Here is a 27,350-nt window from a genome sequence, read left to right on the forward strand (position 1 = left end):
TTTTTTTCAATCAATCAATAAATCAATCTAAGTTTACTTAAATAGCCCTAAATCACAAGTGTCTCACAGAGCTGCACAAGCCACAATGACATCCTTGGTTCAGATCTCAAATCAGGGCAAGAAAAAACTCAACCCAATGGAATGACAATGAGAAACCTTGGAGGGGACCACAGATGCAGTGTCCAAAACCCTGAAAAGGATATGTCATGTCAGTGATTGGTGGTCCGTGGAACCCGGAGGAAAGAAACCTCCACAGTTGGTTTTACGGTGTATTACGGTAAATGGAAAAAACAAACCATTGTTATTTTTACAATAAAATACTGTCGACTGAGCTGCCATTTTTTACTGTAATATCTACTTGTCAAAACGGGTATTGTGGTGGGGTTTGTTTTCCCGGAATGCAAAGGAAGGTGACGGGACATGGCGTGAAGGTAAATACATGATTTTAATATTAACTCAAAAGCTACTAACAAAAGGCACTCACAGTGGAGGCACAAAACTTAACGCAGGGAACAAAACTAACACTTAAACATAAACTGTGCACATAAAACAAACAACACTTAGTGTGACATGAGCAAAGCAGCATGAGCAATGAACATCAGTACGAACATTGGCATGGACGGAGGAAAAACAAAAGAGATGACACCAGAACGACCAACAGAAAATGACAGGCTTAAATAGTAACAACAGGTGCGTGAGTTCAAACAAATGAGGCAGGTAAAACTAATGAGTTGTCATGGAAACTAAAACAAACCAGGGTGCCAAAAACAGGAACTAATGGAGTCAAAAACAAACAGAACATGATCACAAGACATGTGACTACTGACCTTTTTTTTACATTGCAGAACAGTTGCAACATTATTACTGCGGAGTATAACATGAAATGATGAATCGTGTTAAAAAAACATGCTGTATGTGAGCAAAGATCTTAACCTCCTAATCCTGAAGCCAAACTTTTCAGTCTCGTAGGTTGGCCAGAAGCTCGTCGATTTCGCCACACATTCTGTTTCTATTCCTGGCCTTAATTTTCTCCAGAATCTGAATGCTTTTTGCCCGATACACCGACGGATGCTGAATAGCGGCCGCCCTCATGTAATATTCTATGGACTTGTAGCTCTGCCTCTTGGTCAGGTGTAAATATTTAGCGTAGGCGCTGTACAGCATCTGTCTGTCTGCAGCTTCCTGACTGTCCTCCAGCAGGTCCTCAAATATCCGGTCGGCTTTAGCTTGGCCGTGCGCAGACTTGGCGCAAATGTTAGCCAGCGTTATTTTCCTTCTCAGTGAAGATTGAGGGTAGAGGGAAATGACTTCCTCGTGCAGGCTGATGGCTCTGTCCATCAGGTTTTGCTCCGGCGGAGTGTCCTTGTAGAAAAGGATTCTCTTTTTGTAGCAGATCGCGGCACACCTCTTCAGGTAACGGTGGCCCGGATGTCTTTCAACAGCTTCCTCCGCCAGGTCCAGAGCTTCCTGCATTGACAGGTGGACTCTGTAGAGTTTAAGTAAGGGTTTGATGCCGCTGTAGCTGCTGGCGGGCTTTCCCAAAACCTTCTTCGCCAGCCGGCATGCCTCGCTTTCAATTCTTCGGCCTTTGGCAGCGCGGGCTGTGAGGTGAAGCGTCGCCAGATACAAGTTGTCCGGGTCATGTTTGACGGCGATGTCCATTTTCTCCAAAATGTCAGCTTGCAGCCGCGCGTTGTAGCGTTTGGAAGTCCTGGCTAAAGCTACAACGTGGCTGGAGTGCCACTCCACCACGTCCGGCTGCATCCTGATGGCTCTCTGGAAATATTCCACTACCAGAGGGGTCTTGTCTTTCCCAAACGTCATCAAGGTCCAGGCCTTTTCGGCACAGATTTCTGGATGGAGTTCTTCAAGGCACGGAGAAGGGTGGTCAATCAGAAGGGTCTGGACCTTGGACAGATACGATTGACTTTCCGCCTGTTCTCCCATGAGGTGGTGCAGCCAAGCCAGGTTCCCGTAGTTTATGACAAGCCAGGGACCTTCTTCTGAGATGGTGTTCCTCACCTGACGCAGAGCCTCTGCAGCCCGGCGGAAGTAACGCAAGGCCTCCGGCGTGAGGCCCAGCTGGTGGTGTATGAAACCCTGCAAGTTGTACATGTGACCCAGCCAGCTGTATCCCTCCACGGTGCCGATGTCTTCCACTTTGTCCTTAAGCAAGAACAGTCTGGATCTGCTGGCGTGCAGCTTCCACGTGAAGTGACACTGCAGGGCCTCCAGGCGGGCTTCCGCTTCGGTTTGTGTTCCAGCGACGCTGAAAATGTGCCATATTGGAAAGGATAAGAAGACAAAGTTTTACGAAATTGATAGAAAATAAGGTCAGTAAAAAGACATTTTTGGGGGCAATAAGGAATAGTGATTGTAATAATAACTGGAATTGTGGATTCCCAGATGCTGAAGCTGAACATAAATGCTGATTGGAGGTTGAATGACTGTTGGAATCGTTTAAATGTTGACAGTGTTGGAATGTTGAAGAGCTGACGCTGACCTGAAACTGAGTATCACTAACCATGAATAAAACACACAGGTCAATCCCAAGTTCTTTTGGATGACAGTTACGTTGAGAAAGAAGGACCATTGAGACAGAATAGTACTTGGCCAAATTTTACTAAAGCGTGAGGAGATCAGCCCTTACAACGCGACAATAGCATCAGCAAGAAGAGGTCTGAATCCAAACAAAAAGAGTTAGCTTATGTAGCTAACCATGAATTGATTACCGTGAACCCCGACTTAAAGAAGTTGAAAAACTTATTGGGGTGTTACCATTTAGTGGTCAATTGTAGGAAATATGTACTGTACTGTGCAATCTACTAATACAAGTTTCAATCAATCAATCAAAGCACGAAAAGTGTTCCTCTCACCCAGAAAGGAGCACTCTCTCTCTCTCTCTACTTATATATCCATCCATCCATTTTCTACCGCTTGTCCTTTTTTCTCACTGGAGCCTATCACAGCTGCTTGTACACCCTGGACAAGGATATGTTTTCAGATTTATAAAATTTTTTATATTTTTAATTTACCTAATTTTTAGTTTCATAACTTATTTTTACACTCCTCCCTCTCCATATATATATATATATATATATATATATATATATATAATGGAAAATCTACAGTTGTTGTTTTTACTGTGTATCAAATCTTTGATAGTTGTTTTAATGGTGCATTACTGTTAAAAACCTGTTTTGTTTTTTTAATGTAACAATAATATATATATATATATATATATATATATATATATATATATATATATAAATAAAATATAATATATATATTATTACATTCTATTATAAATATAATATATATATATATATATATACACACCTATATAAATATATACACACATATACACACATATATAGATATATATATATATGATAGTTTTAGTAGAGCCCTGGTAAAGGTTATACATGTAAATACAATGTAAAATGCACTCACCTCATTATGTTGCTGTGTGTAGAAATATTTGCAAGCTGCTGTTTGAGGCGTGGTAGATGAACTTTTACGGCGCTGTAAAATATTAAACATGAAGATTGTTCTTGGACTCCGTGGACTTATTGAGCAGCGTGGCGACGTAGGCAGCCACATAATGTTACTCCATGTCATCAACTCAAAAACATGTCATCGTCATCCATCAAGAAATCACACACCACATAAATAAATCCATTAATGTCCTTGTGCACTTACCTGAAATGAAGAATACAATATTTACCTTTTTCTTCTTTTCTCCTTTTTAATGGTGACTTGCAACCAGTCAAGTTAGTTCCTCATCTTCTCTATGGCGGGTGTATAGTATAAAAATGGATATACCAACATTTATAAGTCATATGTTATTCTGAAACATCAAAATATGTATATATGAAACACTAATAATGTCAAAGTAAAAAGGTCAGAAAACAATTTCAATAAATTGATGGATGGATGGATAATCAAATGTTTTTATTTTTACAATATGATTTTTTGAGCACCAACAGTGTAATAAACACAAAAGTTAAAATGCTCAGATTTTTTAATTATTTTTTTTTTTATTGTGGAACCTTCCTTCCTCACTTACTGCTCTCATTCCAAAGAAATCAGAAACCCCCAAATTAATAAAAATGTTTTTTTTAAATAATTATAATTAAATAAAATGAATATAAATAATATAAAAAACTTTATATAAAATGTATACAACAGAAACAAAAATATGAAAGTAACAAAGAGAAATTACATTTCGATAAAATTTGATAAAATTAGACCATCCATCCATTTTTTACCACTTGTCACTTTCAGGGTGGCGGTGGGGGTGGAGCCTTAATGATTTACACAACATGGTCAGGATGCCACCCGAACGCCTCCCTAGGGAGGTGTTTAGGGCACGTCCGACCAGTAGGAGGCCACGGGGAAGACCCAGGACACGTTGGGAAGACTATGTCTCTCGGCTGGCCTGGGAACACCTCGGGATCCCTCGGGAAGGATCTGGATCAAATGGCTGGGGAGAGGGAAGTCTGGGCTTAGGCTGCTGCCCCCGCGACCTGACCTTGGATAAGCGGAAGAAGATGGATGGATGGATGGAAGACAAAGTAACAATATGTGAAGTTGCTACAATAGAAAAGTGGAAGTGGACATGAATATTAAATATTATACACTCACAAGTTTAATATGGCAATCCAGAATTCTCATACATCTGACTCCTCTGGCCTGGTGTTCAGTACATCTATAATTGACATCTGGGTATTCCAAATTAAATTTAGACTTAGATTTATCATGAATTGATTTACGTGGACCCCGACTTCAACAAGTTGAATAACTTATTGGGGTGTTACCATTTACACGGTCTAGCTCCAGCCTATCTTGCCGATTGTATTGTACCGTATGTCCCGGCAAGAAATCTGCGTTCAAAAGATTCCGGCTTATTAGTGATTCCTAGAGCCCAAAAAAAGTCTGCGGGCTATAGAGCGTTTTCCGTTCGGGCTCCAGTACTCTGGAATGCCCTCCCGGTAACAGTTCGAGATGCTACCTCAGTAGAAGCATTTAAGTCTCACCTTAAAACTCATTTGTATACTCTAGCCTTTAAATAGACCTCCTTTTTAGACCAGTTGATCTGCCGCTTCTTTTCTTTCTCCTATGTCCCCCCCTCCCTTGTGGAGGGGGTCCGGTCCGATGACCATGGATGAAGTACTGGCTGTCCAGAGTCGAGACCCAGGATGGACCGCTCGTCGGGACCCAGGATGGACCGCTCGCCTGTATCGGTTGGGGACATTTCTACGCTGCTGATCCGCTTGAGATGGTTTCCTGTGGACGGGACTCTCGCTGCTGTCTTGGATCCGCTTGAACTGAACTCTCACGGCTGTGTTGGAGCCACTATGGATTGAACTTTCACAGTATCATGTTAGACCCGCTCGACATCCATTTCTTTCGGTCCCCTAGAGGGCGGGGGTTGCCCATATCTGAGGTCCTCTCCAAGGTTTCTCATAGTCAGCATTGTCACTGGCGTCCCACTGGATGTGAATTCTCCCTGCCCACTGGGTGTGAGTATTCCTTGCCCTTTTGTGGGTTCTTCCGAGGATGTTGTAGTCGTAATGATTGGTGCAGTCCTTTGAGACATTTGTGATTTGGGGCTATATAAATAAACATTGATTGATTGATTGATTGACCATTTAGTGGTCAATTGTACATATTCCCTACAATTGACCACTAAATGGTAACACCCCAATAAGTTTTTCAACTTGTTTAAGTCGGGGTCCACCTTCATCAATTCATGGTAAATCGAAGTTGAAGTCTAAGTCTAAGTGTAAGTCTAAGTGGGGCAGTATAGCTCGGTTGGTAGAGCGGCCGTGCCAGCAACTTGTGGGTTGCAAGTTTGATATCCGTTTCCGCCATCCTAGTCACTGCTGTTGTGTCCTTGGGCAAGACACTTTGCCCAACTGCTCCCAGTTGTCAGGTTCAAACACTGGTGACATCTATTAATCAGACAAGAAGCAAGGAAGCAAGCAGACACAGGACTAAATAGAGCTCATGAGGAGACACGTGTTTAGGGCTGTACTCTAGTTACAGATCCAAACAACGTTCTAAAGCACAGCCCGCGTGCCTCCTGTATTTATTAAGGAAATTCCTATGACATCATTGTGACTGAGGGAAAGGGGGGAGTGGACTCGACAAGATATGATGATACAAAATTGCAAATATGTTGACACTTGGTGGTATCGCCCAGTCTGTTCTTGTGCTGGTCCCAGAACACAAAGTTTGGCCTTGGCAGTCAGCAGGCGGTATCTGAACAGAACACTCATGGAGAAGAAAGGCAAGCAATCTCTCAGATTGCTAGCTCAGCACAAACACAGAAAAAACCCTTCAACACAAATTGACAATACTTTATAGTAACAACCCTTAAGCATATAGTTATGATGATAATATATACATAATTATTCTAACACCAGTGCCACCCACACTGCTTTGAATGTAAAAATTAGATATTGGGTTTCACTATGTAAAGCGCTTTGAGTCACTAGAGAAAAAGCGCTATATAAATATACTTCATTTTACTAAGTCTAAGTCTGTACGATCCATGGTATCGACTTGCCCACACAGGTGATTTATTGATTGATTGATACTTTTATTAGTAGATTGCACAGTACAGTACATATTCCCTACAATTGACCACTAAATGGTAACACCCCAATAAGTTTTTCAACTTGTTTAAGTCGGGGTCCACCTTCATCAATTCATGGTAGTCTCAATCAATCAAAAAAAAAAATATATTAAATTGAATATAAGCTGAAAAGGATTTGCGAATCAATGTATTCTGTTTTTATTTACGAATTACAAGACGTGCCGACTTCACAGGTTTGCGTTGTTGTTTTATGCTGTGGACACTTTGGTCGTGCTGTATGTCCATATATTCCTGGCCAACAGGAGGCAGTATAACCTCCATGTTGCGGGGCGCCATTAAACAGGAGAAGAAGCCTGTGACGTCATTCAATCTGCGACGGCGGGGTTGTTCGTCGCGTGTAAAATTTTGTTGCGAATAATGCCAGTTTTTCACTTTATTGACTTAATTCTACTGAGCACGACCACAGCGGTCGAGTTAATGTTCGTGTCGGGTTCGGCTTGAGACGCACACGGCGTTACTAATGTAGGTTTTGTGGGAAGGAGTTGGCAAAACTCACCGCTGAGAAACATCCTCGCTGTTTTGTTGCTTGGCAGAAAAAGAAGATGTGATTGTTGGCGGGAAGGAGGACGCCAGGTGTGACTTTTGCAGCGGGATGGAAACTTGGACTCCAAACCCCCGCGCTAAGCCTTTCATTCCCCGCCAGCAAAGAAGCTTTTATCTCACCTGGAAGTACAAACTGACCAATAGGAGGACACTTCGCCGATGTTGCCAGGTGAGATGAGGTTGCCTCTCCATCCATTTTCTACCGCTTATTCCCTTTGGGTGCTTATATCAGCTACAATCGGGCGGAAGGTCGGTTGTACACCCTGGAAAAGTTGCCACCTCATCACAGGGCCAACACAGATAGACAGACAACATTCACACACTAGGGACCATTTAGTGTTGCCAATCAACCTATCCCCAGGTGCATGTCTTTGGAGGTGGGAGGGGCCTATCCCCAGGTGCATGTCTTTGGAGGTGGGAGGGGCCTATCCCCAGGTGCATGTCTGCGGAGGTGGGAGGGGCCTATCCCCAGGTGCATGTCTTTGGAGGTGGGAGGGGCCTATCCCCAGGTGCATGTCTTTGGAGGTGGGAGGGGCCTATCCCCAGGTGCATGTCTTTGGAGGTGGGAGGGGCCTATCCCCAGGTGCATGTCTTTGGAGGTGGGAGGGGCCTATCCCCAGGTGCATGTCTTTGGAGGTGGGAGGGGCCTATCCCCAGGCGCATGTCTTTGGAGGTGGGAGGGGCCTATCCCCAGGCGCATGTCTTTGGAGGTGGGAGGGGCCTATCCCCAGGTGCATGTCTTTGGAGGTGGGAGGGGCCTATCCCCAGGCGCATGTCTTTGGAGGTGGGAGGGGCCTATCCCCAGGCGCATGTCTTTGGAGGTGGGAGGGGCCTATCCCCAGGCGCATGTCTTTGGAGGTGGGAGGGGCCTATCCCCAGGCGCATGCCTTTGGAGGTGGGAGGGGCCTATCCCCAGGCGCATGTCTTTGGAGGTGGGAGGGGCCTATCCCCAGGTGCATGTCTTTGGAGGTGGGAGGGGCCTATCCCCAGGTGCATGTCTTTGGAGGTGGGAGGGGCCTATCCCCAGGCGCATGTCTTTGGAGGTGGGAGGGGCCTATCCCCAGGCGCATGTCTTTGGAGGTGGGAGGGGCCTATCCCCAGGCGCATGTCTTTGGAGGTGGGAGGGGCCTATCCCCAGGCGCATGTCTTTGGAGGTGGGAGGGGCCTATCCCCAGGCGCATGTCTTTGGAGGTGGGAGGGGCCTATCCCCAGGTGCATGTCTTTGGAGGTGGGAAGAAGCCAGAGTACCCGGAGGGAACCCACACATTCATGGGGAGAACATGCAAACTCCACACGGAAAGATCCCGAGCCCGGGATTGAACCCAGGACTACTCAGGACCTTTGTATTGTGAGGCAGACGCACTAACCCTTCTTACACCGTGATTGATTTTATATATGCATACTTCCTGTTGTGATTAGAACCACCTAGTCCAGTGTTTTTCAACCTTTTTTGAGCTAGGGTACATTTTTTTGCATTGAAAAATGCAGAGGCACACCACCAGCAGAAATCATTAAAATCTGAAACACAGCCGCCGATATTCAATCAATCATCCATCCATCTTCTTCTGCTTATCTGAAGTGGGGTCGCGGGGGCAGCAGCCTAAGCAGGGAAGCCCAGACGCTCCTCTCCCCAGCCACTTGGTCCAGCTCTTCCCGGGGGATCCCGAGGCGTTCCCAGTTTAGCCGGGAGACATAGTCTTTCCAATGTGTCCTGGGTCTTTCCTGTGGCCTCCTACCGGTTGGACATGCCCGAAACACCTCCCTAGGGAGACGTTCAGGTGGCATCCTGACCAGATGCCCGAACCACCTCATCTGGCTCCTCTCCATGTGGAGGAGCAGCGGCTTTACTTTGAGTTCCTCCCGGATGGCAGAACTTCTCACCCTATCTCTAAGGGAGAGACCCAAACTCATTTGGGCCGCTTGTACCCTTGATCTCGTCCTTTGGGTCATAACCCAAAGCTCATGACCATAGGTGAGGATGGAACGTAGCATCAAGCGGTAAATTGAGAGCTTTACCTTCCGGCTCAGCTCCTTCTTCACCACAACGGATCGATACAGCGTCCGCATTACTGAAGACACCGCACCGATCCTCCTGTCCATCTCACCATCTACTCTTCCCTCACTCGTGAACAAGACTTATTTGTACTTTAACTCCTCCACTTGGGGCAGGGTCTCCTCCCCAACCCGGAGATGGAACTCCACCCTTTTCCGGGCGAGAACCATGGACTCGGACTTGGAGGTGCTGATTCTCATCCCGGTCGCTTCACACTCCGCTGCAAACCGATCCAGTGAGAGCTGAAGATCCTGGCCAGATGAAGCCATCAGGACCACATCATCTGCAAAAAGCAGAGACCTAATCCTGCAATCAATCAATATTTATATGACTGTATTATGCTGATAGTATATATTTGTACCATGAATTGATGAAGGTGGACCCCGACTTAAACAAGTTGAAAAACTTATTGGGGTGTTACCATTTAGTGGTCAATTGTAGGGAATATGTACTGTACTGTGCAATCTACTAATAAAAGTATCAATCAATCCATCCATCCATTTTCTACCGCTTATCCCTTTTGGAGTCGCGGGGGTGCTGGTGCCTATCTCAGCTACAATCAGGCGTAAGGCAGGGTACAGCCTGGACAAGTCACCACATCCTCGCAGGGCCAACACAGATAGACAGACAAACATTCACACTCACATTTTAAGTACATTTAAGAAAGTCAAATATAAATAAGGCAACAAGAGAAGTATCCTACACTTCTCTTTTGTAAAGTAAATGTGTACAGCCGATATGGGCATCAACATCCACTATATGATGTGCCCAAGGAGCTGGACAGGACAAAAAATTAAAAAAAACAATATTAGAATCACTTTCTAACATCACATGTGGGGCGCAGGCAAAGATGAGCCATTATATCCACACACATAAAAATACAGCCATTAAAAATTGTCTGCTAGTTATTCTCACACCGCAATGACACAGCCTACTCGTTCTTTGAAATGTGTTTACAAGCTTATGTACCGTATTTTCCGGACCAGAGGGCGCACCTGGTTATAAGTCACATTGCCGATGAGCGGGTCTAGTCTGGTTTATTTTCATACAAAAAGCGCATTAAAGGGGTCATATTATTTTAGTTTTTTCAAAATGTGAAGTGAAGTGAATTATATTTATATAGCGCTTTTTCTCTGCGATGAGGTGGCGACTTGTGCAGGGTGTAACCCGCCTTCCGCCCGAAACACAGCTGAGAGGCTATAGCGACCCTGAAAGGGACAAGCGGTAGAAAATGGATGGATGGATATTTGACTGTACCATATTTCTGAATACAACATGTAGTTGTTTCCTTCCACAGGCTGCAGCGGTGCTGTTTCTCCTGGTGACTGTCTTAGTCAACATTAAACTCATCCTGGACACCAGGAGAGTAGTTAGTGAAGATGTAGCAGCTCAAGAATATGGTATGAAGCGGTCATCCAGTACGCTTACACTCGTGGTCAAAAGTTGACATACACTTGTAAAGAACACAACGTCATGGCTGTTTTGAGTTTCCAATCATTTCTACAAATCTTATATTTTCGTGGTAGAGTGATTGGAGCACATACTTGTTGGTCACAAAAACATTCATGAAGTTTGGTTCTTTTATGAATTTATTATGGCTCTACTGAAAATCTCAGCAAATTTGCTGGGTCAAAAGTATACATACAGCAATGTTAATTTTTGCTTACACGTCCCTTGGCAAGTTTCACTGCAATAAGGGGCTTTTGGTAGTCATCCACAAGCTTCTGGCAAACTTCTGCTTGAATTTTTGACCACTCCTCTTCACAAAATTGGTGCAGTTCACCTGAATTTGTTGGTTTTCTGACATGGATTTGTTTCTTCAGTATTCAGGACTTTGGGAAGGCCATTCTAAAACCTTCATTCTAGCCTGATGTAGCCATTCCTTTACCACTTTTGACGAGTGTTTGGGGTCATTGTCTTGTTGGAACACCCAATTGCACCCAAGACCCAACCTCCGGGCTGATGATTTTAGCTTGTCCTGAAGAATTTGGAGGTAATCCTCCTTTTTCATTGTCTAATTTACTCTGTAAAGCAGCAGTTCCTTTGGCAGCAAAACAGGCCTGAGCATAATACTACCACCATGCTTGACAGTAGGCCTTTTGTTCCTGGGATTGAAGGCCTCACCCTTTCTCCTTCAAACATATTGCTGGGTATTGTGGCCCAACAGCTCAAATTTTGTTTCATTTGGAATCACATGGACAAAAATAAGACCTTCTGGAGGAAAGTTCTGTGGTCAGACGAAACAAAAATTGAGCTGTTTGGCCACATCCATCATTTTTTTAGGGTACCCGCGGATCCTTAAAAAGTCTTAAATTCAGGTATCTAAAATTAAGGCCTTAAAAAGTATTACATTTATTAGAAATTCCTAAAATGGTCTTGAATTCAGTACTCAATGGTCTTAAATTGTCGGGCCAGTTTTTTTGTTTTTTTTTCAAGGCACGTCTTTGAGTAAAAGTTACGGCACGTCTTTGAGTAAAAGTGAGTGATTTCAGCTGACTCATTTTTTTCTTTGTATTTCTTCAAGAGATACAAAGAAAAAATGAGTGAGCTGAAAAAAAGAGGCAGAACTCGTGAATGAGAACAGCCAGCTGAAGCTCAACTGAGGCTCATTTGAGTGTGTGTTCAGTGTTTTGTTGTTGATGTTATAATACTGTTTTGCACTATTATTGCACTATTATTGACCAAATGCAATTTATTTTTACCCTCACCTCGGTTATTATGTTTTTACTGGCGTTGGTTTGTTTGGTTTGTATGTCAAAGTTTTTGGATCTCTCAAGATTTTTGATAAGCTGTTTGGCAGAGTGATGCTTATCAGTTTGTTTATTAATAAACGTACAAAAAGTAAACTTGACTGATTGTCATTGAGGTTGTAGTACGGTGGGATCCCCAACCATCGCTTGTATTTATAGATTTTTTATTATTTTTTTCGGTCTTAAATTTCATTCAAGGTGGCATTAAAAAGGTCTTAAAAAGTCTTAAATTTGACTTGCCGAAACCTGCAGATACCCTGTTTTTACCGTGATAGACGGACAACATAGATAGACAGACAACATTCACACTCACATTCACACACTCGGGACCATTTAGTGTTGCCAATCAACCTATCCCCAGGTGCATGTCTTTGAAGGTGGGAGGAAGCCGGAGTACCCGGAGGGAACCCACGCATTCACGGGGAGAACATGCAAACTCCACACAGAAAGATCCCGAGCCCGGGATTGAACTCAGGACTACTCAGGACCTTCGTATTGTAAGGCACATGCACTAACCCCTCTCCCACTGTGGTGCCCTGTTTGGCCACAATACCCAGAAATATGTTTGGAGGAGAAAAGGTGAGGCCTTTAATCCCAGGAGCACCAGTCCTACTGTCAAGCATAGTGGTGGTAGTATTATGCTCAGGCCTGTTTTGCTGCCAAAGGAACTGCTGCTTTACAGAGTAAATGAGACAATGAAAAAGGGGGATTACCTCCAAATTCTTCAGGACAAGCTAAAATCATCAGCCCGGAGGTTGGGTCTTGGGTGCAGTTGTGTGTTCCAACAGGACAATGACCCCAAACACACCTCAAAAGTGGTGAAGGAATGGCTAAATCAGGCTAGAATTAAGGTTTTGGAATGGCCTTCCTAAAGTCCTGACTTAAATGTGTGGACAATGCTGAAGAAACATGTCCATGTCAGAAAAACAAAACAATTTAGCTAAACTGCAGCAATTTTGTCAAGAGGAGTGGTCAAAAATTCAACCCTATTGTAGTGAAACTTGCCAAGGGACATGTCACCACATAATAACATTGCTGTGTTTATACTTTTGACCCAGCAGATTTGGCCACATTTTCAGTAGATCCATAATAAATTCATAAACCAAACTTCATGAATATTTTTTGTGACAAACAAGTATGTGCTCCAATCACTCTATCACAAAAAAATAAGCGTTGTAGAAATGATTGGAAACTCAAGACAGCCATGACATTGTTCTTTACACGTGTATGTCAACTTTTAAACTTGACTGTATGTTTACAACTTGTGATTAAAGACCCAATGTACGCTTTGTGTAATGCTGCCTTTAGAGGACGTGTTGCCGAACGTGGCGACTCCTCGCAGACCGGCGAATGGACGCAAGGTTCTGGACATAGAGGCGTACTCCAGTCGCTCCAAAGTGTACGTGGCGGTGGACGGAACCACGGTGAGGTTAAACACATTAAGTGATCAAAACATTTACCATACAGTTTGTAGAATGAATAAAAAGTGGTTTCTTTCGTGTTTGGCTGCTTTTCTGCAGGTGCTGGAGGACGATATGCGCGAGCAAGGCAGAGGCATTCATGTAATTGTCCTCAACCAGGCTACAGTAAGTATCGACTTTATGCTGACCCTGTTTGTTTTTCCTATTCACTTAAAAGGTGCAAAGTTTACACAGGGTTACTGTAAATGTGAATTAACAGGATGTTCCCCTATATGCACATACCTGTGGCGATTAGGGGGTGGTAAATATTACAGTTAAAGTACCCATGATTGTCACACACACACACACACACACACACACGAGGTGTGGCGAAATTATTCTCTGCATTTGACCCATCACCCTAGATCACCCTCTGGGAGGTGAGGAGAGCTGTGAGCAGCAGCGGTGGCCGCGCCCGGGAATCATTTTTGCTGATATAACCAAGTCCAACCCTCAATGCTGAGTGCCAAGCAGGGCTGTAATTGGTCCCATTATATGACATCTTCTTAATAGGCATAATCTGATATAACCTACCGTATTTTCCGCACTATAAGGCGCACCTGATAACCTCATATTTTCTCAAAAGCTGACAGTGCGCCTTCTAATCCGGTGCACCTTATATAAGGACCAATATTCAGCCACAACAGCTCTCGCAACTACGGTAAGCAGCCGCCGACTTCATTTTCCCCCGTAGAAAAAGAAGCGTGCGGTGCATGCTGGGATATATGACTGCGGGAGGCGTGCCGTTTGTGTGTTTATGTAAAGAGCCCAAAATGACTCCTATTAAGAGACACGCTTACGACGCAGAGTTTAAAGTCAAGGCGATCAGTCACACAGTAAAAGACGGGAATAGAGCAGCATCGAGAGAATTTAACATTAACAGCAGCGACACTGACTCCTTTTATGACGACTTCGACTTCGACGGGAGGGAGCTGGACATGTTGGATGCCGTAGTCGCCCAACTGTTTGATTCCAACACTGAAGAAGAAGAATTTGAGTGATTCGTGGATAAAGAATAACTTAATAAAGTGAGCTTTACATGTTTATTTTGTTTTGTGTTGTGTTGACATTATCTTTTGAGCAACGTTGAGTTATTGATATATTATTGCTTTGCACTATTTCCAGTGTTACTATATTGTGATTGCACTAACGTTTGATTTACCGTAACAGTATCAGACTGTTTTTTACCTGTCTATTGAATCGGGGAAAATAATAAAACAGCTGTTTATTCATTTTGGGAGTGAACAGAGTTGTCAGAACGCTGGTTTGTAATCTATTCATAAAGTTTGACTGACCTATCTGACTGTTTTGTTGACATTCCCTTTAGCGCAGCGCCATCTAAAGGATGCATAACGTAACCCCAGCCTCTACTGTAGCATCTATTCTATGCGCCTTATAATGCGGTGCACCTTATACTGTATATGAACAAAGCTTTAAACTAGGCCATTCATTGAAGGTGCGCATTATAATCCGGTGCGCCTGATAGTGCGGAAAATATGGTATATGTTTTCTTTAAAAAGGCTAAAACATGTTATACATACATTTAAAAACAATCTGTGTAATTCTTTATTGGTATTACCATATATTTTTTCTTATATCGTTTTGCTCTATTTGTCAATTGTTGCTGCTTTTTGTACAACGTACTTAATCTTTAAAAAAAGAAGCTTCTAGAGACTTCTCCAATCTTTTTAGTGACTTTTTTTTAGCAAAGACCAGAAACAAATCAAGCATCTTTTTTTGTTGTTTTTGGAGAATGTACTCTGCACTTTCTCTCCTTGAAGGAGCGACAATGTCCTTTTAATATTTGAACATCGCATACTTTGTAGATCGCTTTCCACAGTTATTTCTTGGATATGTTCAAGTAGGTCCACATCGCAGACATACTGCCTAGGCTTTAGACAACCCCGTGCGTATTGCTCACGTCATCACAAAGTCCGGTTTTCGCAGTGCCGTTTAGGTGCCCTTTTTATGTCGGCCAAATTCTTAATGCATCACTAGTCAATAGCATGCAAATATATACATTGTAGATTGTCACTGAAGGCATCAAAACTATGACAGCCAGGAAGTGAAAACCATTTCAGGTGACTACCTCTTTAAGCTCATCGAGAGAATGCCAAGAGTGTGCAAAGCAGTAATCACAGCAAAGGGTGGCTATTTTGAAAAAAAAAATAGAATACATAACATGTTTTCAGTTATTTCACCTTTTTTTGGGACATACATAACTCCACGTGTTCATTTATAGTTTTGATGCCTTCAGTGACAATCTACAATGTAAATAGTCATGAAAAGAAAGACAACACATTGAATGAGAAGGTGTCCAAACCTTTGGCCTGTACCGTGTGTGTGTGTGTGTGTGTGTGTGTGTATATATATATGTATATATATATATATATATATACAGTGAAGAAAATAAGTATTTGAACACCCTGCTATTTTGCAAGTTCTCCCACTTAGAAATCATGGAGGGGTCTGAAATTTTCACAATGGGTGCATGTCCACTGTATGAGAGAGAACCTAAAAAGTGTGTGTGTGCACGTGCGCCTGTACATACACTGGTGTATATACTGTATATATACATACTGTATATATATACGCACGCATATGTATATACACGTGTGTATATATACGCACGCGTGTATGTGTATATATACAGTATGTATATATATATATGTATGTGTATATGTATATATATATATATATATATCCATCTCAGAATACTCACTCCCACCAACAAACATGAAAGTAGTAGAAAGAGTATTCACAGATGGTTGTGTACTTCATTTGAATACTGTTTGAGTAAGGGAAACGAGTTGTTAGCTGAAACCACTAATCAAACACTGTATATAATATTTTTTGGGAATATTGTTAAAAGTCACACTAAGAAGCCCATAGATTACTATGGATGAAGAGCAAATGATAGCGGAGCTTATGTTAGTATTCATTGGTACCATTGTATGATCACCATTTTCAAAAGCAGTCCTTTTGTATTGTAATGTAACTTTTAGCGATGTGGACTGACAATATTATCGGCCGATAAATGCGTTAAAAATGTAATATCGGAAATGATTGGTATCGGTTTCAAAAAGTTAAATTTATGACTTTTTAAAACGCCGTTGTCTACACGGACGTAGGGAGAAGTACAGAGCAGTCGCGTCTCCCAGTCATACTTGCTAACCCTCCCCATTTTTCCGGTAGACTCCCGAATTTCATTGCCTCTCCCGAAAATCTCCCAGGGCAATCATTCTCCCGAATTTTTCGCGATTTCCAACCAGACAACAATATTGAGTGCGTGCCATTAAAGGTACTACATTCGCGTTCCGGCCCAATCTCATAATATCTACGGCTTTTCACACACACAAGTGAATGCAAGCATACTTGGTCAACAGCCATACAGGTCACACTGAGGGTGGCCGTACAAACAACTTCAACACTGTTACAAATATGCGCCACACTGTGAACTCAATCCAAACAACAACGACAAACACATTTCGGGAGAACATCTGCACCGTAACACAACAGAACAAACACCCAGTATCCATTGCAGCACTAACTCTCCTGGGACGCTACAATATACACCCCCCGCTACCCTTTACACTCCCTTCCACTCAACCCTGCCCACTTCGACCTCCTCATGCACTCTCTAGGAGAGCATTTCCCAAATTCCAAGCTGCTATTTTGAGGCAGGTAAAAAAAAAAAAATGAACTTTGTGACTTCAATAATAAATATGGCAGTGCCATGTTGGCATTTTTTTCCATAACTTGAGTTGATTTATTTTGGAAAACCTTTTTACATTGTTTAATGCATCCAGCGGGGCATCACAACAAAACTAGGCATAATAATGTGTTAATTGTCCGACTGTATGTATCGGTATCGGACAATATCGGAATATCGAATATCGGCAAAAAAGCCATTATCAGACATCTCTGGTAACTATATTGGCCATGGTTGAACAGGTTTATGGCGTTGATGCATTGTACAGTCCACAACTTTGCTGGAAGTCTTGTAGTTTTCTGTTAATACTGACAACTGATTGATTGATGGAGATACACAGATCTATCCAGAGCATGTGAACAAATACATTTCCCTGTTTTAGGGTCATGTGATGGCCAAGAGGATATTTGACACCTACTCGCCTCACGAGGATGAAGCCATGATCCTCTTCCTCAACATGGTGACCCGAGGTCGAGTTCTCATCTTTACTATCAAGGTCAGTTTGCTCTCATTAACTAATTAGGAATGTAAGCCAAATTGAAAGGATTGAAACTTATTGTCATTTGTTTTTAGTACAATCGCGTCCAAGAACAGACATACAGTAGACAGAATGGGAAGACTGATGGGTCGCCAAAAGGGCGGCGCCATGTAAATAGGTAGGAAAAAAGGTAAACGTGGAGGTGGAGTGAAAAAAGTAAATCCCTTACTAAGCTCCGGGGTAAAAAGGGATCAGTTTGAGACCAGAAAAAAATCTCGTGGACAGCACATATGAACATACTGCAACACACAAAATTGATACTTGTGCTGCTCCATTGGTCAGCATTTTGTGGGGGTGAAGCGTAAAGTCGTGGCATGTGTGTGTTGCATGGATTTTCCATGAATGCGTGTATGTACATATGCCTTAAGAGTTACTCGTCTGTCGGTGGACTGTCCTCTGGAGGTCTCTCATAGCAACAACCTTGCCAAGTTGTTCCGGGGGGGACGACAATTCAGATCAGAATGTTTGTTTTTCAGTGAGCGTAAACAATTTTAACCATTTCACTTTAATTGTTCATTTCTGGCCCTCAAATACATCATAATTTCAACCTGCAGTGCAAACAGCTTCTCCAAGATGTTATCCAGTTTGCAATTTAGTTCAGAAACCACTAAAGTCTGAGCGCCCACAGTGCTGCCCATTCTTTAACTATTTGTGGCAGATTTCGGGTACCTTGACTGACTGCCAGTACCTTCCGAACTTGTCAATACACCAGGGCAACGTTTACTTCAATCAGCAGATGTGTTGGTATCATGACTTCGAATAGGTACATGTCTACATAGTCCGCGACTGAAAGAATTGCCAGACACATGACACTCCACTTCTCCCAGGAGTCCATCATGTGTCCAGCAACAAACATTCTGTTAGGACAGGCACGTCCCCCCGAACTTCTTGTCAAGAATATCTTGTCCATTTTGTGGAGAGGCCAGTTGATCAATTCCATTGTTTAGATTTTGAAGAGCAGCGCAAAAAGAAGCCCCAAGAAAGTTAAGACAAGACAATACAAAGAATCAAAAGCAGGAGAGAGAAGGGACATTTCCACCCTTGTTGAGAGGCAGACAGAAAAATGAGTGCAGAATGAGTAGTTAAGGTTTTCTTTCTTGGTTGATGCCCAGGATATTTTATATCTGATGTTGTAATACAATAACGGGAAATTGAAAGCTTCTCTGTGTTAGGAAAGTTGAATCACTATTGAGTCACTAATGGATGGAAAGTGATGCTGTTAGTAATGAAAGATGAGTTTGCTGGCGGACTGTGGCTCTAAAGAAGCTTGCCTACTAAGGGTGTAACTGTGCATGAATTCATAATGTTTTGGTACGGAAGCACACCATTTCCCTTGGTACACCTTAAGTGAGGGACAGGAGGCGTAACCAGGGAAGTGTAAACCAGCACTGTCACCAAGTGACTTGGTGTCAAACTCCACTGCAACATCACAGACAGCCATTGCTAATGGTATCTTAGCTAAACCAGCTAAAACTATACAGGTTTTATGCTACTTTTTTATTTATCATTATGTTTTTTTTCCATGTAGGACGAGGGTACGTTCCACCTGAAGGAGGCTGCTAAAAACCTGCTGAAAAGTCTAGGCAGTCAGGTGTCTCTCAACCTGAGCTGGAGGGACATGTGGACTCTGGTGGTGAAGAAAGGAGGTAGTCTGCTCTCCCAACTAACACAAACATGCACCGAAGGCCTTGCTCGCACATCACGAGAAAGCTCAACCCTCATGTCGTCACTGATCAATAACTTGCTTGGTTGAAAAGTATCCACACGTGAGGCCAGCGTTCACGTTTTTGAAGACACAAGTATTACAGGTGTGTTTCTTTCTTAAAGTGTGCCCCACTATGGACTGGACTCTCACTATTATGTTAGATCCACTATGGACTGGACTCTCACTATTATGTTAGATCCACTATGGACTGGACTCTCACTATTATGTTAGATCCACTATGGACTGGACTCTCACTATTATGTTAGATCCACTATGGACTGGACTCTCACTATTATGTTAGATCCACTATGGACTGGACTATCACACTATTATGTTAGATCCACTATGGACTGGACTCTCACTATTATGTTAGATCCACTATGGACTGGACTCTCACTATTATGTTAGATCCATTATGGACTGGACTCTCACTATTATGTTAGATCCACTATGGACTGGACTATCACACTATTATGTTAGATCCACTATGGACTGGACTCTCACTATTATGTTAGATCCACTATGGACTGGACTATCACACTATTATGTTAGATCCACTATGGACTGGACTCTCACTATTATGTTAGATCCACTATGGACTGGACTATCACACTATTATGTTAGATCCACTATGGACTGGACTCTCACTATTATGTTAGATCCACTATGGACTGGACTCTCACTATTATGTTAGATCCATTATGGACTGGACTCCCACTATTATGTTAGATCCACTATGGACTGGACTATCACACTATTATGTTAGATCCATTATGGACTGGACTCTCACTATTATGTTAGATCCACTATGGACTGGACTATCACACTATTATGTTAGATCCACTATGGACTGGACTCTCACTATTATGTTAGATCCATTATGGACTGGACTCTCACTATTATGTTAGATCCACTATGGACTGGACTATCACACTATTATGTTAGATCCACTATGGACTGGACTCTCACTATTATGTTAGATCCACTATGGACTGGACTATCACACTATTATGTTAGATCCACTATGGACTGGACTATCACACTATTATGTCAGATCCACTATGGATTGGACTCTCACTATTATGTTAGATCCACTATGGACTGGACTATCACACTATTATGTTAGATCCACTATGGACTGGACTCTCACTATTATGTTAGATCCACTATGGACTGGACTATCACACTATTATGTCAGATCCACTATGGATTGGACTCTCACTATTATGTAAGATCCACTATGGGCTGGACTCACACAATTATGTTCGATCCAAATGATTTGCAAATCATTGTATTCCATTTATATTTACATCTAACACAATTTCCCAACTCATATGGAAACGGGGTTTGTATAAAAACTGACTGATTTTAGCGCAACTATATGTTTAAAAAAATGCAGTGACTTTTTTAATGTTGTATGACCGTCATAAAAACACCAAGACAGTTAAAGTGTACAGTCAATACAGCTAGTGAATGTGCCATTCATTCACTGAGGAGTCATTTACCCATCACTGGTGGCTCCCTGTTGAGTGACATTTTTTTTGACTGACGAGCCTTGCGTTTTGAATCTGTAGGTCAGGTGTACGGCGAAAAGCATTCAAAGTCTCCTGCTCTCTCCACCTGGGGTGATCCAGTACTTCTTAAAACGGAGGTGCAGCTCACTGCCTCTGAAGGTAACACACCACTGATTATTTCGTACTTGTGTGATGTGACTGTGAAGGACTAGATCACATTAAGTAGACATTCTAACGCCATCTTTGATGTATGCTGAAGAGTAAACATTTTTTAATTTATTTATTTGTGAACTACGGCCAACCCTGAATTTGATGGTCTTTTCTGTAGAGGCAGAGTGCCACTGGGCAGATACGGAGTGGAACAGGCGGAGGAAGCTCTTCTGCAGCAAAGTAGAAGGATACGGAAGTATCTGCAGTTGCAAAGACCCAGCACCCATTGAATTTAACCCAGAACCTGTAAGATACACTTTATTTATGTACATTACCATAGGGCAGAAGGCTAAGAGCTGTGGGCCAGACTTTGGGTTTAATTTTTGTTAGGTACAAGGGTGGAGACAAGTACAACAGTAAGAATTTGTTGAAGGGATGTGCGAATTGGTTGTCCACCAATCAGTGTCGGCGGATTTCCGTGACAAAGTATGTGATCGGCCACTGCCAATTAAAGCCTTTCAAAGCCGATCACACCTGGCTGATATAGTATTAGTGCTGGGCTCTATATATCGTGAGTTTGTCTCTGTGCGATATAGAAAATGACTATATGGTGATATTGGAGTATACGTTCTCACACAGTTGCTTTTAGCTGCTGGCATTACACTACAGGCTCTTCCCACTCTTTCTTGTCTCTCCTTCTCACAGACAGCAAGCGCACCTTCTAACATACGTCACATACGTATACGCCCTCGTAAAGCAGAGAGGTAGCAGCATGGGTAACGTTAGCTGTGATGCTAGCAGAGCTGTGCGAGTGGTAATACGAGACAAAGAAGGTGCAGATCTGGTAAAAATGAAGGAAGAATTAATTCCCAAAAAAAACAGCAGGGGGTCCATCGTCTGGCGGTGGTTTGGCTTCAAGTGGGAATATATCGAACAGACAACTGTAATTTGTCAAGTGTGGGGCAAAAGCGTTGCTACAAAAAGTAGCATTACTGCTAATATGTAGCATCATTTGAAAAGTCACCTGCAAGAGAATGAAGAGTGCGTACTCCGCATGTCAACATCTCCATTCAGTGCCACACGCCCACACCATCAATACGCTGAGGCAAACATTTCCAGATCAACACTGTATGAAAAGAATAGTCAACAACAAAAGTAGATAACGTCCGCAGGAACCTACCACATAGTGAAGGACATACACTATTTGATTTCCTATTATGCAGCTCATTTTTATTTGACACTTATTGAAATATCTTGTGTGACATCATGCACAAAAGTGCACTTTATTTGTTTTAAAGTATTTTAGTGGCGTTCTGTACAAAAAGTGCACTTTAATTGAGTGTTCTTTTGATATGTCATCTTAGTGCACTCATTGTTTGTTTTAAAATGTCTCTGACAATTTTTCACTTTTTGTTTGGAAATGACATGGATGTTTGTGCCACTGCTTAATAACTGTTTCATAAATACACTTTTGCTAATTTGACTTGTGATTTCCCTCTCTGCATGAAAGTTTAAAAGTAGCATATATTAATGCAGTATGAAGAATGTTTGAATGTAGACACATAGAATCATCATACTGCTGTCATTATATGCATCAAGTTTTCATTCAAGGTTAAGGCAAAATATGGAGATATATAACGTGTATCGTGATAGGGCCTAAAAATATTGAGATATTTAGAAAAGGCTATATCGCCCAGGCCTATACTGTATCAATCTTTGGTCCCCCAGCTGATATAGGCGCCTTGGAGCAAACTGCATATAAACATAGACAGTGCAGAACCATTCCAATAAGTTAATAATAATCACCTCCATTGGGGAACATTTCTAGAGACTGAAGATGGTGAAGAGCAAACAAGAGCAGGCAAAAAGGCATACTAATCACTAAACAAGCCACTAAGATTGCTCGAAACCGCACAAAAAAATAAGTGTTTTGTGTAGATGCATATAAACATAGACAGTGCAGAACCATTCCAATAAGTTAATAATAATCACCTCCATTGGGGAACATTTCTAGAGACTGAAGATGGTGAAGAGCAAACAAGAGCAGGCAAAAAGGCATACTAATCACTAAACAAGCCACTAAGATGGCTCGAAACCGCACAAAAAAATAAGTGTTTTGTGTAGATGCAAGCGCGTGGCAGCAGAAAACAGGTAGATGTTAACCAGCAGATGAATAAAAGTCGAGAGAGGATAATATGATGGTGCTCTATGGATGTGTAGGGAAGGGCGGATCGATCCATACAGCGGTAGTGTTGATAATAAGGTTAGTATCGGTGTATCAGCGATACTAGAGTGTTCGATATTTTTATTTTACTAAGTTTTTTTGTCGTTTTTATTAATGTTGACAAACTCAGGGAATAACTCCCTGGACACATGAAGCCTTTGAGGGCAAAAAGCCAAAGGATTTCAAAGCTTAGTAGATCTTTATTTTGAGCAAAAAAATAAATAAATAAATACAAGTAAATAATGAAATTGTTTAAATATTTTTATACTGCAATCCTAAGTTTTGTTTTCCTGATTATATTGCGATCGGAATAATGCATGATCGGTATCGGGCGATCTCACTAATGGATGACGGGTATAGGAATTGACAGCATAAAACCCTGATTGGAACATCCCTAGTTTGTAGTCAATGACATTTATTGTAGTTGTCTGCATTTCCATGCTGCACTTTGTCGAATAGAAGAGTCGAACAGGAGGAATGTTGTGCTACTTTTTTTCTGCTTATACTGTATTTTTGTGCAAATCTTGCTTCTGTACTGCTTATTGTTTGAATTTTAGATTTGTGTGGAACAGTTTTTGTTTGTTTACCAACATCACCATGTTTTTGTTTTGGTGTCTTGAGGATTAAATCAAATGCTGGTAGAAATTAAGCTATTGGCCCCAAAATAATAATAAAAGGAAATCTTTGGAAAGTATAGTGTGATTATTTATTGCTAAGAAACCTACATGTTTTAATTCCTGGCTTCATTTTCTTGCCCTTAGTTGCCCACTAACCACGTCTTCAATGTACCAGTAGCAGTCATCGCTGGTAACCGACCCAACTATCTCTACCGGTAAGTTGTTTTCATTGATGCACATCTTTGTTTTACCACAAAACATTGCTGCTACTGAGCTCGATGGTTATGTAGCATAGACTCCATTGCTACGTACCAATATAATAAGTGCAGTTTTGGAATATGATTACTTAACGTTGTTTTTCTGCAGAAAATGGATTCAAAACCTAACACAAAACAGTCTCTACAGGATTTCGCGGCCCAAGATGCCCGAATTTGCTGCCGCTTTTTCAGAAAGTAGAAGCACGCTGTTGTTCCTAACGGGGCTTGGCGAGATATCGTTATACAGAGCAAAAAGTCATTGTTCAAAAACAAGAACAAAAAATACAAAAATGAGGGGTATTTTATTTGAACTAAGCAAAATTATCTGCCAATAGAACAAAAAAATGTGGCTTGTCAGGAATTTCTAAAACAAGTAATATCAGCTAACCTCAATGAACCCAAAAATACCTTTAAAATAGGTATATTCTCACTTATAACAACAGTACTACTATATGAGTATGTATTTTCTATTGTTTCATTGAAAATAAAACAGCAAAGTCCATTTGGCTTTCATCTGTTTTAATACATGCTTGAAGTAAGAAATGATTACTTTAAAAAAGTAGTTCTATACTTGTGAGTGTTGATGACACAGCTTCGCAACAGTTGATATTCTACTTTCAAGCATTTTTTACTCAATAAAGGGTCATCAAATCCCAGCAACAACTTGTAATATCTTACTGATGTCATATAGGACCAAAACATTTAAAACAAGTAAAACACTGTAACATCAAATCTGCTTAGTGAGAAAATTATCTTATCAGACAGAAAATAAGCAAATATCACCCTTATTTGAGATATTTAATCTTACTTATATTTCAGTTTTTGCAGTGTACTCGATATATCGCAGGTTTGTCTCTGTGCGATTATAGAAAATGACTATATTATGATATTCCGGTATACGTTCTCACACAGTTGCTTTTAGCTGCGGGCATTACACTACAGGTTTTTCTCACTTTTTGTTGCCTCTCCTTCTCACAGAAACTTAAACAAGCCCACCACCTTACATACGTCACATAATGACGCGCGTGTAACGTCACACGCCCTCCCCGAGCAGAGAGGTAGCAGCATGGGTAACGTTAGCTGTGGTGCTAACGGAGCGATACTTGTGGTAATACGAGAGAAAGAAGGTGCGAATCTGGTAACAAATGAAGGAAGAATTAACTCCCAAGAAAACAGCAGGGGGTCCATCGTCTGGCGGTGGTTTGGCTTCAAGCGGGAATATGTTGAACAGACATCCGTAATTTGTAAAGTGTGGGGCAAAAGTGTTGCTACAAAAAGTAGCACCACTGCTAATGCTTAGCATCATTTGAAAAGTCACCCGCTAGAGAATGATAAGTGCTTGAAACTCCGCATGTCAACATCTCAGTTCGGTGCCACGCCAACAAAATGCAGAGGCAACCATTTCCACATCAACACCGTATGAAAAAAATAACAACAGAAAGAGATAAAGTCCGTAGGAACCTACCACATAGTGAAGGATTTTATTTCCTATTATGCAGCTCATTTTTATTTGACACTTATTGAAATATCTTGTGTGACATCATGCACAAAAGTGCACTTTATTTGTTTTAAACTATTGTAGTGGCGTTCTGTACAAAAAGTGCACTTTAATTTAGTGTTTTGATATGTCATCTTAGTGACATCATGCACAAAAGTGCACTCATTGTTTGTTTTAAAATGTCTCTGACAATTTTTCACTTTTTGTGTGGAAATGACATGAATGTTTGTGCCACTGCTTAATAACTGTTTAATAAATACACTTTTGCTCAATTGACTTAGTTGTGATTTCCCTCTCTGCATGAAAGTTTAAAAGTAGCATATATGAATGCAGTATGAAGAAGAATGTTTGAATGTAGACACATAGAATCATCATACTGCTGTCATTATATGCATTAAGTGTTCATTCAAGGCTAAGGCAAAATATCGAAATATATATTGTGTATCGTGACATGGCCTAAAAATATCGAGATATTAATAAAAGGCCATATCGCCCAGCCCAAAAAGGATGTGAAAAAATAAAATTTTTTGCTACATTAAAAAATAAAAATTCATATTGTCATTCTATGGTGTTTGAGGAGAAAAACACGTGTTCCATTATAAAAAGTGAATTTATTCCGCCCGATTGTAGCTGAGATAGGCACCAGCGCCCCCGCGACCCCAAAGGGAATAAGCGGTAGATAATGGATGGATGGATGGAATTTATTCACTCATCACAACGCATGTGCAAACACTTGCCCATGGTTACTGCACGCTAAGGCTCGCCCCCACTCCATTCACTCGATTCATTCAACACAGAGCGCATGAGCACAATGTTGTACGCGACTGCACAAGTCACAAGGCGCATGCTGTTGGACATGCGCAAATCAACAAGTACCGACATTTTTAACACCCGCAAAAGTTAATGCTGCACTTTAGAGGTGATAAACTATTAAAGATATTCAGTCAATTAAGTCCACAGTCGCAACATTTAACGACTTTGTAGTTTTTGCCAAGCACTCTTTATGTCCTCATCTCTCATGCAACTAACAATAATATAAATGCAAAGTGAATGAGATCGCTATATCTCTACTGTGGGATAAATTAAAGTCTTTCTAAATTTAATTTCCAAAAACAGAAAGTGCAAGATTGTCAGAGACATTTTAAAACAAGTTATGAGTGCACTTTTGTGCATGATGTCCCTAAGATGACATATCAAAACAACACTAAATTAAAGCGCACTTTTCATATAGAACGCCACTACAATAATTAAAAACAAAGTGCATTTTAGTGCATGATGTCACACTGCGTAAAAGGTTCCTGCGGACGTTATCTCCTTCTGTTGACTTTTTTTTTTTTCATATGGTGTTGATCTGGAAATATTGGCTTCGGCAATTTCTTGGTGTAGCACCTGCTGGAGATGTTGACATGCAGGGTTTCAACCACTCTTCATTCTCTAGCGGGGGACTTTTCAAATGATGCTACATTAGCAGCGCTGCTACTTTCTGTAGCAACGCTTTTGCCGCATAAATGTTGAACATATTCCCGCTTGAAGCCAAACCACCGCCGGACGATGCACCCAGTGCTGTTTTTCTTGGGAATTAATTATTCCTCCGTTTGTTACCAGATTCGCAACTTCTCTCTCTCGTATTACCACCCGCACCTTACCATTAGCATCATAGCTAAC

At 41.6% G+C, this 27,350-nt stretch overlaps 2 protein-coding genes across 5 annotated transcripts in view; one reads left to right on the forward strand and one right to left on the reverse strand.

The window, feature by feature from the left end:
• Nucleotides 1-254: 254 nt before the first annotated feature.
• Nucleotides 255-7,639, reverse strand: LOC133540396 (interferon-induced protein with tetratricopeptide repeats 1-like). 2 transcript variants are annotated; one of them, XM_061882953.1, is made up of 2 exons: nt 7,161-7,639; nt 255-2,269 (listed from the first exon to the last, which is right to left on the reverse strand). In XM_061882953.1, exons 1-2 carry the CDS (start codon nt 7,295-7,297, stop codon nt 958-960), a joined length of 1,449 nt encoding a protein of 482 aa, XP_061738937.1. In that variant the 5' UTR covers nt 7,298-7,639; the 3' UTR covers nt 255-957. The 2 variants fall into 2 exon arrangements, with proteins under 2 accessions (XP_061738937.1, XP_061738938.1); XM_061882954.1 differs by lacking the exon at nt 7,161-7,639 and adding an exon at nt 3,454-3,973.
• The window catches only part of pomgnt1 (protein O-linked mannose N-acetylglucosaminyltransferase 1 (beta 1,2-)), a 46,610-nt gene continuing 26,205 nt past the window's right edge, over nt 6,946-27,350 (forward strand). The window contains exons 1-10 of one of the 3 annotated variants that reach the window (XM_061882951.1): nt 6,947-7,126; nt 7,198-7,376; nt 10,558-10,660; nt 13,319-13,434; nt 13,531-13,596; nt 17,565-17,678; nt 19,249-19,366; nt 21,000-21,098; nt 21,268-21,395; nt 24,075-24,145. In XM_061882951.1, the coding sequence (XP_061738935.1) occupies nt 7,257-7,376; nt 10,558-10,660; nt 13,319-13,434; nt 13,531-13,596; nt 17,565-17,678; nt 19,249-19,366; nt 21,000-21,098; nt 21,268-21,395; nt 24,075-24,145 (935 nt within the window). In that variant the 5' untranslated portion in view covers nt 6,947-7,126; nt 7,198-7,256. Of the gene's footprint in view, nt 7,377-10,557; nt 10,661-13,318; nt 13,435-13,530; nt 13,597-17,564; nt 17,679-19,248; nt 19,367-20,999; nt 21,099-21,267; nt 21,396-24,074; nt 24,146-27,350 lie in introns of all 3 variants that reach the window. The other 2 variants (XM_061882952.1, XM_061882949.1) reach the window with 2 other exon arrangements.

Source organism: Nerophis ophidion, linkage group LG22 (genome assembly GCF_033978795.1).
Source record: "Nerophis ophidion isolate RoL-2023_Sa linkage group LG22, RoL_Noph_v1.0, whole genome shotgun sequence".
In the NCBI taxonomy this organism is placed as follows: Eukaryota; Metazoa; Chordata; class Actinopteri; order Syngnathiformes; family Syngnathidae; genus Nerophis; species Nerophis ophidion.

What these genes read in the sequence shown, in the direction of transcription:
- LOC133540396 (XM_061882953.1), bottom strand. Translation starts at nt 7,297, where the DNA reads ATGAAAGGCTTAGCGCGGGGGTTTGGAGTCCAAGTTTCCATCCCGCTG. An exon ending in AGCGAGGATGTTTCTCAGCG is followed by an intron (nt 2,270 to 7,160) that starts GTGAGTTTTGCC and finishes GCACATTTTCAG; the next exon opens with CGTCGCTGGAACACAAACCG.